General features: G+C 37.7%; 1 protein-coding gene across 1 annotated transcript in view; it reads left to right on the top strand.

The window, feature by feature from the left end:
• Nucleotides 1–592: 592 nt before the first annotated feature.
• MAP3K4 (mitogen-activated protein kinase kinase kinase 4) overlaps nt 593–13330 on the top strand; it is a 140896-nt gene continuing 128158 nt past the window's right edge. Inside the window, exon 1 of the mRNA XM_044671820.1 lies at nt 593–903. Within this exon, the coding sequence (XP_044527755.1) occupies nt 758–903 (146 nt within the window). The 5' untranslated portion in view covers nt 593–757. The remainder of the gene's footprint in view (nt 904–13330) is intronic.

Consider the following 13330-nt stretch of genomic DNA (forward strand, 5'->3'; position numbering starts at 1 on the left):
AAGACTTGAAATTCTCAAGGCACATGCATTTTTTAAACGTCGTGGCAAGGTCGCCTCTTACTTTCCTTCAAGTGTTTGCCTTTAAAATAAGACCTTATTTAGGAAACGTGATAATATAGTGGATGAGCTCTCTTTTGATGGTATTCCATCATCCCTGGATATAGTGACCCTAACTGGGCAATCAGAAGTCTAAATAAGTACCCACTGCATTTCGGTTCTCACCACCTCCTTTCTCTCTCGTCGATTACTGAAAGAGACCGGGATCACAAGGCAGGGGCCCGGGAAAGCCCTGTCGGCCGGGTCGGGGCTCCCAGTGACACCTGGCACGCTTTCTTAGCATCCTCCCGCAGCGCGTGCTGCTGTTAGCGCCTGGTCCCGGGGCCCGAGACGGGGCATTCCCCTTGTCTTCCTTCCTCCCTCCCCCCCTACACCCCCACCCCTCACGCGCCTCCTCCTATTCGCCCCTCCCTTCCCCGGTCTTCTACTCCGCCCCGTGGAATTCCAGAGCCCGCAGCAGCCGCCCGCGTCGCCGCCCTCCGGAGGCTTGTCCCTAGTCGCTCGCCGTAGCCGGGCTCTCTCTCGGCTGGTCGCCGTTTCCAAGATGGCTGCGGCGCGGACGCTCCCGGGCCGAGGGGCTCCCGCCGCCGGATAAAGGCGGAGACGGCGTCCAGGGAGCCTCGCGGTCCCCGTGCTTCCTCCTGTCGCGGCCCGGCTGCAGCCTCACTTTTGCCACCGCCATGCCGGCCTCGGTGCACGGATGAGAGAGGCAGTCACCGCCACCGAGCTGGTCTCCCCTCCCGCCGGAGCCGCCGCCACCACCGCCGTCACAGCCATGGAGGAGCCGCCGCCGCCGCTGCCGGAGCTGCCACTGCAGCTGGAGCTGGAGGGCTGCCAGGCGACGAGGTAAGGACTGCGGTGGGAGGATTCCAGCGGCGCCTCCTGTCCCAGCCCGGTTTCTGGCCAAAGGATAAGGAGGCGGGAGTAGCTGCAGCTTCTGTCTCCCCCTCCCCCCAGGTAACTGAGGTGGGTGGGCGCCCCCCGCCTCCCGGAGGAGAGTCTAGGGTCGACCCTCTCTGTCCAGGTGCTGCATGTTCGTGGGACTTGCTTCTGAGCTCCAAGCCAAATGCAGCCGACTCGTCCTGCATTTTGGGGGGAGCGGACGTGCAGTAGACTAGTCCTGGGCCGGGAGACAGGGACCTGGGAGGTGGGGAGAAGAAAATACTTTCTCCTTCCCCGGGACACTTCAGAAAAGTGGGCTTCTCTTCCTTATACAAAAGGAATAAAGACATTACCCCTGCGGCGCCCTCTCCCCGCCCCCTCCCCCTCTTTTAGAAGGAGCAGATGTATCTGGAAGGGAATGTGTAACCTATTCTTTCTCGCCTTTACTTTTCTGAATTACTTGGGGTGCACACTGCTTGCTCCCCCCCCCCCCCCCCCCGTAGTCCGCAGTTCTCTGAGTCGTCCACTTTCTCACCCCTCCCTGTTCTTGGATACCTTGCAGTCAGCATTTAAACTGGGGCCTTTTATGTTTTGTTGGCTGAGTGTGCAAATGAACTGGTACTCACGTTTGAGTGATGTCACGGGCATAAACTCTTAAGCCGAACTTGGGTACCCAAAAAGTTAATGTGCAACCGTCTACTCCACCGTATTCATTAGTGACGATGATTTTTTTTTTTAAGTTGGGAGAGAAATTATGTTTCTCGATGCAGCGAAATATACATGATTAGAAAAAAAAATCAGTTTGGGTACCATCTCTGTGCGACGAGAGTCTAAACTCTATGCTTGCTTTCCCAAAAAAGTTCGTCTCCTGGTGGCCAACTTTATGGGGATGAGGGTCTCAAACTTGGTTAGGCCGGTCCTTTGGTAAGCTGTACTGAAGTGGGACCTGCAGGAGCTTGCTCTTAGCTGACTTAGCCTTAGAGAGCTCTGGGTCATCTCCTGGCCATCTGGTTGCATTGGAATAGGACTCTAGTGGAGGTACTTAAACTTGTAGTAATAAGAAACAAACTACTTTCCCTTTTGTATCAATGCTTGAATATTCAAGTATCCTCTTGCTATGCATTTGAGTGAATTTTCTAAGTACTGCCCCCTGTCTTTTACCTTGTAAATATTTCACCTAGTCTGTGCATCTTTTTAGTTTGTCATGTCTTGTTATTTCAGGTCAGGAAACATTTTTTAAGGGCCTACTTTGTGCCAGGCTAAGCTCTGGGGATATAAAGAAACGGTAAAAGCAAAGTCTCTGCTCTCAAGAAGCTCGTGGTCTCCAGGGGTGAACAACATGAAAAGAATTCTGAACAAACAAGATTTATAAAGGATAAATTAAAGATAAGCAGTAGCAGAAAGGCACCGGGATTACAGAGGATCAAGAAAGGTCTCTTGCAAAATGTAAGATTTTAGCTGATACTTGAAGGAAGCCAGGGAAGGTAGGAGGAGATGAGGAGGGAGAATCTTCTGGGCAAGTGAAACAGCCATTGAAAATTCCTCAAGCCTTAAGATGAAGTGTTCTGTGGGAGGAACATCGAGGAAGTCATTGTCAGTGGATTGCAGATTATGCTGGGGGAAGGTAGTGGAGGAAAGGTTGAGAAGGGCTTTCACTGACTAAAAGTTTAGAGGTGATAGGGAGCCCCTGGAGTTTTATTGAATGGTGGGGAATGTGAAGGTGACTTGGTCTGATCTGAGCTTTGGAAAGATTAATTTGACAGTATGATGAAGCAGGATCAGATAGATAACAGTATCCCTTTTTTTCTTTCCTGTCTCAAGAAATAAAAATGTAAAAACAAAACAAAACTATGTAGCTCTAGTTAGAAATAAAGTTAAGAATGGTTTAGTAGTGGATAATGCTGGACTTGATATGAGTCTATTTGAAATCCCACCTTTGTTGTAAAACTTAAATGAAAGTATTCTGCATACCTTAAAGAACTAATCATAGCTGGCATTCATATGGTTATTTAAGGTTTGCAAAACATTTTATAAATATTCCATTTGATCCCCACTACAACCCAGGAGTTATGTGCTATTACTATTTACATTTTATAGATGGTGGAAACTGAGGCTGAGAAGATTAATGATTTAGGTTAATGATTTAGGGGAGGAGGTATCCCTCAAGCTTCTGGGACTTGATTTGAATTCCTAGCTGCCTCAGCTATGGCAATTTTGTGTCAGTTATTGATAATTGTGATTCAGTGGTCAAAGATGGGTTTGTATTTGATATCTTTGATACTCTTTAGTAAACTAAGGAAACATTTCTCTGAGAAATAAGAGGGCAGTGTTGAAATGAAGATAGGTAGAAAAAACAGGTTTTATTCCTTTGAATCTCAATTTTAAAAGTTTTTTTCTCGATATGTTCATGACACTAGTTTTGAGTGATTTTTTATATCTGTTTAAACTGGGCTTTTAAAAAATAGAAAATAGCTAATTCAGTAATTGATAGCTAAAGGAAAGTATTGATGCTCAAGAATAATAATCAGAATCTGCACTTTGAAAAGAATGAATGTTAAAATAGATTAGTAAAAAGAGAAAGAGCAAGGTGCTCTGTATTTGCTTTGAAATGATTTAATTCTCTGACTAAAAAAATTGATGATTTCTTTCAGGGAGATGTCAATCTTCCTTACAAGACTAAGATATAGATAATATTAGGTAACATGTAATGCTTTTCTAAATGTTTACTTGAGTGCTTTATGTGTTTGTGTTTGTCTTATTTAGTCAAAGGGCTTTTAGCAAAATTATTCAATGCAATCTTCCATTTGATTTTAGAGACAAATAACTGTAAAATGTCATTCCACAAAGTTGGAGTTAGTCCTCTTAGCACTTTCATGCGACTCTTAACAATTACTAAGGCAGTTTTGGGGCAAAATATTACTATACGTGATCAACATCAGTAGCATTAGCCCCATCCAGTGCTCGAAGTCTCTTAAGAGCTCAGATTATTGGTCAGACTTCAGGTTCTGATTAAGGTGGACTATGATTTTAGTCAACAATTACTTATTAAGCACTTCCTAAGAATCTGGCACTGTGCAAGGACATACCAGGAAAGGCAAAAACAAGGCCCCTACCCTCAAGGAACTAAAGTTCTAAACAAAATGCAAACAATTATGTGCATACCAGATTATATGCAATGTAAATAGGAGGCTATAAGAGGGAAAGTCAAAGGGAGTAGGTAGGAAGGGAAAAGGCAGAGTGTATAAACTTTTTTTTAGGCATGTGAGGCACTGTGCTAAACTTTTTACAAATATCTTATTTGATTTTCACTAAAATCCTTTGAAGTAAGGCCCTATTATCTCATTTTAAGGCTGAGGAGACTGAGGCAAACAGTTTGTGACTCAATCCAGGGTTAGTCAGCTAGGAAGTACTAAGGCTATATTTGAACTCGGGTCTTTCTAAATATTGGCCAGTTCACTTTTCACTGAGCCATCTAGCCACCACTAGGAATGACCTCATGCAGGAGATGGGTTTGAAAAAAGTTTTGAAGAAAGCCATGGAAGCCAAAAAGAAGATGATAGAATTGATGAGGATTGAATACAGGAAACAGCCAATGGAAAGCCAGAGAGGTGGGACATGGAATATTATGTGGGAGAAAGTCAGAGTTGGGAAGAGGAGAGGGCTTGAGGAAGAAAATCCTGAGTCCTGTTTGGGATATGGTTTAGGCGTCATTGGCAGCAGGCTGTCGAGGCTGGTGACCACAGTGGGAGCTAAAGAGGACTTTGATGACTGAACATTCCACCTCTTTATAAGGAGTACCTCCTTTGAACAGTTTTGAGGTACTCTCTGAATTTCATATAGTTTATCATTTCTCCAGCTGACAGTGCAGGGGGTCAGATCCATAAGGATTATCTTGGTTTCTTGCAATGCAAAGTAATTTTTGGACTGTTTTAAAAGACAGGAATATAGTAACTTTAGACTGGAATGTTTCCACTCTGTTTTTGAGGTAGGAAAAGTGATATATGGTGGGATGAGTGCTCTGTATTTGGAATCAGAGGCTGGAATTTGGACCTATGCATCTAATAATTCCAACAGTATGAGCATGGGCAAGTCACTTAATATTCTAAGTCTTGTTTTTTGTTTTTTTTTCAGCTGTGAATGAGGATTATTATCACAAGTACTTTATCATAGGGTTGTTGTGAAGCTTATGTAAAACAGAGATGAAAAATGCTTTATTAACCTTGATGTGCTATAAAAAATGTCAGTTATTTCTCAGTAATTATTTTCACAAATAGTATTTTTATATGGTTTTCTCATCTGATCAGTTGACATAGTTTATTAAAAAACAAAACAGCACGCTTTCACTTTTGCCATTAAGATAATGGAATTTATGCATGTGCTTTAAAAAAGGCATAGGGGATTAAGTCAAAGATGGGTGTTTTCACAAATTATTTGTGTGTTTGAAGTCTTTTTGTTGTGAGAAGGTGACAAAGGGAAAAGACAAACCAGTTTATGTACACTGTTCTAGATTTAGATCAAGTTATTATTAAAATCACTGCTGAAATTTTCATGTTTTGCACAGATTGTATTGAGCATTTGGAGATTCATGTATAAACTGAGTTGACTTCATTTTGTCCAAAACTTTATATACACTTATTTAAGGGGCTTAATATATGGAACAGTATTTGCATACATTTGCTACAAAAATATTCCTCATAACCTGCACTGATACATTTATGTTAAAAATGTACTTTTTGATTAACTAGGTGTGTGTGAGTCTGCTATAATTTTAACAGGAACTTTATTCCCTACGAATGATATATATTTGACCTAAAATTTGATAGATACAGGCTTCTACTTCCCTAAGACCTCTCATTTCTCTATAGCACAGAATGTAGCTTGTAATCTTATAGAAATTGTTACATGGGAAAAGTTGAAAAATAGTTGATTTTTTTTTTGTCATTTACAAGTACCTAAATGTCACATTTTGGTGAGAATGGCGTCAAGTCTGATGTATGATTTAAATGTCAAATGTTTACAAAATGTTAGTGAAGACTTTTAAACTATACCATAAATGAGTTTGACTTTTAGAATTAGATATTTGAGAAGATCCTTGTGAAAAGTTAATGTTTTAAGTTTTCAAATAGGTCAGATTTTTAATGACACCTTAGCATATGACACTTTAAAAAAAATTTTTATTTTGAATATTTTCCCAAAGTTACATGTTTCATGTTCCTTCCCTCTCTCCCAAATCCCCTTAAACCCCCTTAGCTGATGCACAATTCCACTGGGTTTTAAAGCATATGACAATCTTGACCATTATTTTATTTATAAATTAAGCTTATTAGAAGATCACTACCCTGGAGACATAGTTAAAAATTATGCTGTAATAAATTTTGGATGTTCTGAGGAAGAAAAACTTTTAAGAAGGGAATTTGGGGGAATATTTGAATTGTCTTTTGTAGTCATTTTGTAAATTTAGGAATGAAAATCTACTCTATGTTGGTTTGCTAATAAAATTTTAATGTTGAGCATATTAAGATTTATGAGTATAGTATATTCATAAAATAATTACAGATTCATCAATTTAATTTATAGAATTATGGAATTTTAGTGCTGGAAGGGATTTTAGAATTTGGAGTTTTCAAACCTCTAATTTTCCAGATGAAGGAAAGTGAAGTACAGAGAGGATGAGATTTGCCTAATATATTAGCTAATCTCGGAGGGAAGGCACTAACATTTAGGGAACCATGAAGGGTTCTTGAATCATAAGACAAGGCTAGTACTATATTGTAGAGCACTTTAAATCTCAAACTTAAACTTAGGAGGATAGTAAGGAAACAATCACAATTTTTTCTCAGGAGATGTGTTCCTGAAAAATATTATTCAGGTGGCGATATGACAGTTGGATTGAAGAAAAACTTGAAAAAGCAATTGTTGTAGCTTAGATAATGGCTACCTGAACTAGAGTGACAACAGTGATAATGATGAGAGATATAGCACCTGGCAGCTGATGGGGCTTTCCCTTCTCCCTCAATGTCACATATTAAGTAACTTTGAGGTCAGAAATATGGAAGACTAAGCAAATGGTGGGTACCATAGACAAAAAATAGTGAATTTTAGTGAATAGGAGTGGCTTAGGGGAGGGTGAAGGGGCAGGCAGAAAAATGCATTAGCCTCAGTGGTATCAGTGGGATATTTAGTCAGCCTACATTTATAAGATGCTTCCTAATCACCTGGCAAGGCCTTAGGTCCTGGGAATATCAGTTAATACAAGTAGAAAGACAGTAGCCCTCTGCCCTCAAGAAGCTTAAATTCTTTTTTTTAAAAAAACCATAAATTTCATTTATTTATTTAACTTTTCATTTCTTCTTTTTTTTTTTTTTCAGCCCCTTTCTTCCCTCACCATACCATAGAAGGCATCATTTGGCAGTTATGTATATGTAGGCTGTATCATTTGTTTTTCCACTTCTCAGTCAATCACAAGTTATTCTTCAAATGTTTAATCTGTAGTGGTATATAATATTCTTTTGCTTCTACTTCAGTCTTCATTATCTCATGTAGTTCTTTCTAAGTTTTTTAAAAAAATTAATCTGTTCATTGTTTCTTACAGTGCAATAGTATTCCATCACAATCATATACCAAAGTTTGTTTGGCCATTCCCCAACTGATGGACATGCCCTTGATTTCCAGTTCTTTACCACCACAAAGAGAGCTATTATAAATATTTTTGGAACCTATAGGCTCTTTTCTTTTTCTCTTGATCTCTTTGGAAAATAGACTCAGCAATAGAAATAGACTCAGTCCTGAGTCTAAAGGGTATACACAGTTTTATAGCTCTTTCGGCATAATTCCAAATTGGTGTCAAAAATAGTTGGAACAGTTTACAGTTCCACCAACAGTGTATTAGTTTCCGCACTTTTCCATATCCCCCCCCAACTTTTTGTCATTTTAGCCAATCTGATAGGTGTGAGATGGTCCCTCAGAATTGTTTTAGTTTGCTTTTCCTTAATAAATAGTGAAATGGAACCTTTTTTCATGTATCTATATATGGTTTTGCTTTATTCATCTGAAAACTGTTCATATCTTTTTCCTATTTATTGGGGGATGACCCTTATTTCTATAAATTTGACAGTTACAATATTTCTGCCTGAGAGACTGTCTGAAAAATTTTTCCAGATTTTCTGATTTCTTCATATTGGCAACATTTGTTTTATTTGTACAAAAACATCAATTTAATGTCCTCAAAGTTATCTTTTATATCTCACAATGCTCTTCATCTCTTATTTACTCATAAATTGCTCTCTTAAAAGTGATAAATAATAAGTTCCCTGTTCTTATTTTCTTATGATATCTCCTTTTATGTTTAGATCATTATATAGATCATATATCCACTTTGATATATGGTGTAATGGTGTAAGATATTAGTCTCTACCTAGTAGCCTCCTAGGCTACTTTCCAGTTGTCCCAGCAGTTTTTACCAGACAGTGATTTCTTATCCCAATAACCCTAAAACTTCTATCAAACAAAGTTACTATAATCTTTTACTACTCTTTATTTCATGTTGTTCTATTCTACTGATGTACCTTTCTGTTTTTTAGCCAACGTCAGATAGTTTTGATAATCACTGCTTCATAATATAATTTAAAATCCAGTCCTGTTAGACCTCCTTCCTTTACATTTTTTTCCATTAATTCTTTTGAATTTCTTGGCCTTTTGATCTTCCAAATGAATTTTGTTATTTTTTTTAGTTTAATAACATACTTGTTTGGTAATTTGATTGGGATGGCATTAAATAAATAGATTAGTTTTGGTAGAATTGTCATTTTAATTGTATTGGCTCTGCTCATCCATGAGCAATTAATATTTCTCTAATTATTTAGATCTGATTTTATTTTTATAAAAAGTATTTTATAAATTGTTTGTGTAGTTTCTAGGTAGTTTTGACAGGTATGCTCCCTTTTAAAATTTTATATTTAATTTTATTCTTTTTGTGGTTAAAGGTGCTTACTTTTTTTTTTTTTTAACCCTTACCTTCCATCTTGGAGTCAATACTGTGTATTGGTTCCAAGGCAGAAGAGCAGTAAAGGCTAGGCAATGGGGGTTAACTGACTTGCCCACGATTACACAGCTGGGAAGTGTCTGAGCCCAGATTTGAACCTAGGACCTCCCATCTCTAGGCCTGGCTCTCAATCCATTTAGCTACCCACCTGCCCCCTGCTTACTTTTTTTTTTATTCATTGATATTTTATTTTCTAAATTACATGTAATAACAATTTCCAACATACATTTTCCAAATTTATACTATCCATATTGTCTCTCTACCTTCCTTTCATTTGGCTCCCCCTAGATAGTAAGCAGTTTTATCTGGGTTATACATATATTATCATGCAAAACATACTTCTATATGGTCATTATTGTAAGAGATTACTCATATAAAACCAAAACCCCAAAATAAAATTGTAAATAAACCAATGTGGAAAATCGTATGTTTTGACCTGCATCTGACTCCAACAGTTGTTTCTCTGAAGGTGGATAGCATTCTTTGTCATAAGTCCTTTAGAATTATCCCAGATCATTGTATTGCAGAGAGTAGCTAAGTCTTTCTTAGTTGATTTATGTATAATATTGCTGTTACATGTATAATATTCTCCCACTTTTGCTTTGTCTTTGTGTTCACAGAATAAATATTTGTTGATAGATTATAGTCTCCTCTCCCCAGTTACCTTTGAGAATAACTATAATTGCTAATCTTTCACTTTTTTTCTGTTAAAGAACTGATAAGAAAATTGATGAAATGTAATTTTTCAGGATTCATTTTGGTTAGCAAGGTGGTTTAGTAGGTAGATCACCTAGCCTGGAGTCAGGTTCAAAATCTAGCCTTCAACACTTACTAGCTGTGTCACTCTGAGCAAGACACTTAATGTTTGCCTCAGTTTCCTTATCTGTAAAATGGGAATGATAATAACATCTATGTCTAAGGGTTTTTGCTAGGATTAAACAAAATAATAATTATAAAGTACTTAGCATGGTGCCTGGCAAATAGTAAGAAATATGTTATCTAGTATTGTTATTTTTATTATTATTGTTATCATTATTGTTTTGTAAGATGTGGTAAATAGCAAAGAGTATAAAATGTCTTGGTGCTGCATTTTGCATATAGCTGAATTTGTCTATAGTAGGTGCTTAATACCTATTTGCTGAATTGTGGTGGCCATGAATTGCCATAAAATGACTGACTCACTTTTGTAAAGCAAATTATCATTATTGGAATTATTACATTTCTTCCACAGTATTCTCTTGACTCTTGGCTTCGGACCCTTTGTCCCCATACTCAGACCATGTTTACTTGCTTAGCTAACCACTAGGTATTGTTGTCTTCTGGTGGAATTTGGACTTTGACTTTTAGACTGTGATACTGGTTGTTTTTTTGAATTGTGCATTGGGCTTCATTTTTAGCCTCCATATCTTGTCTGGTTTTGTTGACTCTAGTCTCTGGAGATCTACACATCTTACTGAACCTATGAACCTCATACACTTCCCTTTCCTGACACTTATGGGCCCACAGAACCAGATATAGCTCATTGAAACAACTTTCTTTTTGCAAGATAATGAATAAAGGGAGAAGGGAAATTTGTGCATGTTGGAATTAAGTGAGAGTTTCCATCACTATTGAAGTTTCAGGTTTAGGCCAAACGAATTTCACATGAGTTTTCTCCTGAGCAACCAGTCATTACAAATTAGTTTGCCATCATATTGTAATAAGGGGTGTGTGGTTGTTTGCTATCAAGTATTTTGTATCTGGAAACAATATTACATATGATAGTGAATCTTGTAATATGATTATAACAATTTTCATTTTTACCAATGAGAAAAAAGAGACTCAGAAAAGTTACATGACTTGGGCAAGGTCACTTAACTATTATATGTCATGGCCAGACTCAAATTTGTTAGAAATGCCAAATATATAAAGGTAGTGGAAGCATGACATAGTAGAAAGGACCTCTGTTATGCTTCTGCTACTCTTTGGGTTTAGCCCAATGAACAGTTTAACCAGAATCTCACCAATCATTTAGTCTTTGTACCCAGTGTCTAGTATACAAAAATAAAGTGAAAAGTCACTGCTTTCAAAGGAGCTTCTTTCAGTGGGTTTTATTACCTTCTCTTCAAACCCTAATTCTGGAAATGCTAACCATTGCTATTTAATATTATACTAGAAATGCTAGCTATAGCAATAATAGCAGAAGAGGGGGGCAGCTAGGTAGCTCAGTGGAATAAGAGCCAGGCCTAGAGATGGGAGATCCTAGGTTCAAATGTGACCTCAGACACTTCCCAGCTGTGTGACCCTGGGTAAGTCACTTGACCCCTGTTGCCCATCCTTACCACTCTTCTTACCAATACACAGTATTGACTCCAAGATGGAAAGTAAGGGTTTTAAAAAATAAAAAATAAATAACAGCAGAAGAAGAAATGGAAGGAATTAGAATAGGCAATGAGTAAATAAAAACCATTCCTCTTTGCAGATAATATGATGGCATACATAAAAAAACCCCAGAGAATCAACCAAAAAACTGAAAGAAACAATTAACAACTTTAGCAAAGTTGCTTGATTCATTTATATTTACCACTAACAAAGTTCAATAGCAAGAGATAGAAAAGTAAATCCCATTTAAAATATTTGTAGTCAATATAAAATGTCTAGGAGTATAGTTACCAAAACAAACTCAGCAACTATATGAACACAATTACAAAACATTTTTTATAGTCAAACCTAAACAATTGGGAAAATAATAGTTGCTTGTGGATGGGCTAGGCCAAAATGAAAAAATGACAATCCTACTTAAATTAATTTAACTATTCACTGCCATATCAGTCATACTACCCAAAAATTATTTCCTACAACTAGGAAAAAGAAAAACAAAATTCATCTGGAAGAACAAAAGTTCATGAATATCAAGGGAATTAAAGGGGAAAAAAATATGAAGGAAGGAGGCATAGCTATCCCAGATCTCAAAGTATACTGAAAAGTGGTAATCATCAAAACAATCTGGTATTGACTAAGAAATGAAGTAGTGGATCAGTGGAACAGGTTAGGAAATCAATACATAGTAGTTAATGGCCATAGTTATCTAGTGTTTGATAAACTCAAAGATTCAAACTATTGGGGGAAGAACTCACTCTTTGACAAACTGGTGGGAAAACTAGAAACCAATAAGGTATAAACTAGGCATAGACCAACATCTCACCATGTCAAGGCACAGTAAAAATGATACTTGATCTTAGAAATAAAGAGAGATATCATAAATTAGGGAAACATGGAAAAGCTTACTGTCAGACTTATAAATTAGGGAAGAATTTATGACCAAACAAGACACAGAGAACATTATGAAAAATGAAATGGATAATTTTGATTGCATTACATTAAAGTTTTCTATACAAACATAATCACCTCAATCAAGATTAGAAAGGAGACAACAAATCGGGAGAGGGGGTTGGTTTTATAGCAAGTATCTCTCACAAAGACTTTATTTCTCAAATATACAGAAGACTGAGCTAAATTTATAAGAATACAAAGCATTCCTCAATTGATCAATGGTCAAAGGAGATGAATAGGCAGTTTTCAGATGAAGAATTTAAAGCTATATATGGTCATATGAGGAAATGCTCCAAATCATTATCAATTAGAGAAATGCACATTAAAACAATTCTGAGATACCACTTCATACCTATCAGAGTGGCTATTATGACCAAAAAGGAAAATGATAAATGTTGGAGGGGATATGGGAAAATTGGGAATCAAGTGCACGGTTTGTGGAACTGTGAACTGATACAACCATTCTGGAGAGCGATATGGAACTGTGCCAAAGGGCCACCACACTATGCATACCCTTTGACTCAGCAGTACTATTACTTGGTCTATATGGCAAAGAATTGGAAACTGAGGGATGTCCATCAATTGGGGAATGGCTGAATAAATTGTGGTATATGATTGTATTGCAAAACTATTGGAGGCAGCTGGGTAGCTCAGTGGTTTGATTGAGAGCCAGGCCTAGAGACAGGGAGGTCCTAGGTCCAAATCTGGCCTCAGACACGTCATAGCTATGTGACCCTGGTCAAGTACTTAACCCCTGTTGCCTATCCCTTACCACTCTTCTACTTTGAAACCAATACAAAACAAACAAACAAAAACCTATTGTGCCATTTGAAATGATGAACAGAATGAATTCAGAAAAATCTAGAAAAACTTATATGAACTCTTATAAAGTGAAATGAGCAGAACTAGGAGGACAGTGTATACTGTAACAGAAATATTGTACCAATGATCAACTGTGAAGGTCTAAACTATTATCAGCAAAACAAGGTTCCAAGATAACCCTAAGGCACTCATGATAAAAAAAAAAAGTGCTATCCA

This window comes from Gracilinanus agilis, chromosome 4 (genome assembly GCF_016433145.1).
Source record: "Gracilinanus agilis isolate LMUSP501 chromosome 4, AgileGrace, whole genome shotgun sequence".
Taxonomy (NCBI): domain Eukaryota; kingdom Metazoa; phylum Chordata; class Mammalia; order Didelphimorphia; family Didelphidae; genus Gracilinanus; species Gracilinanus agilis.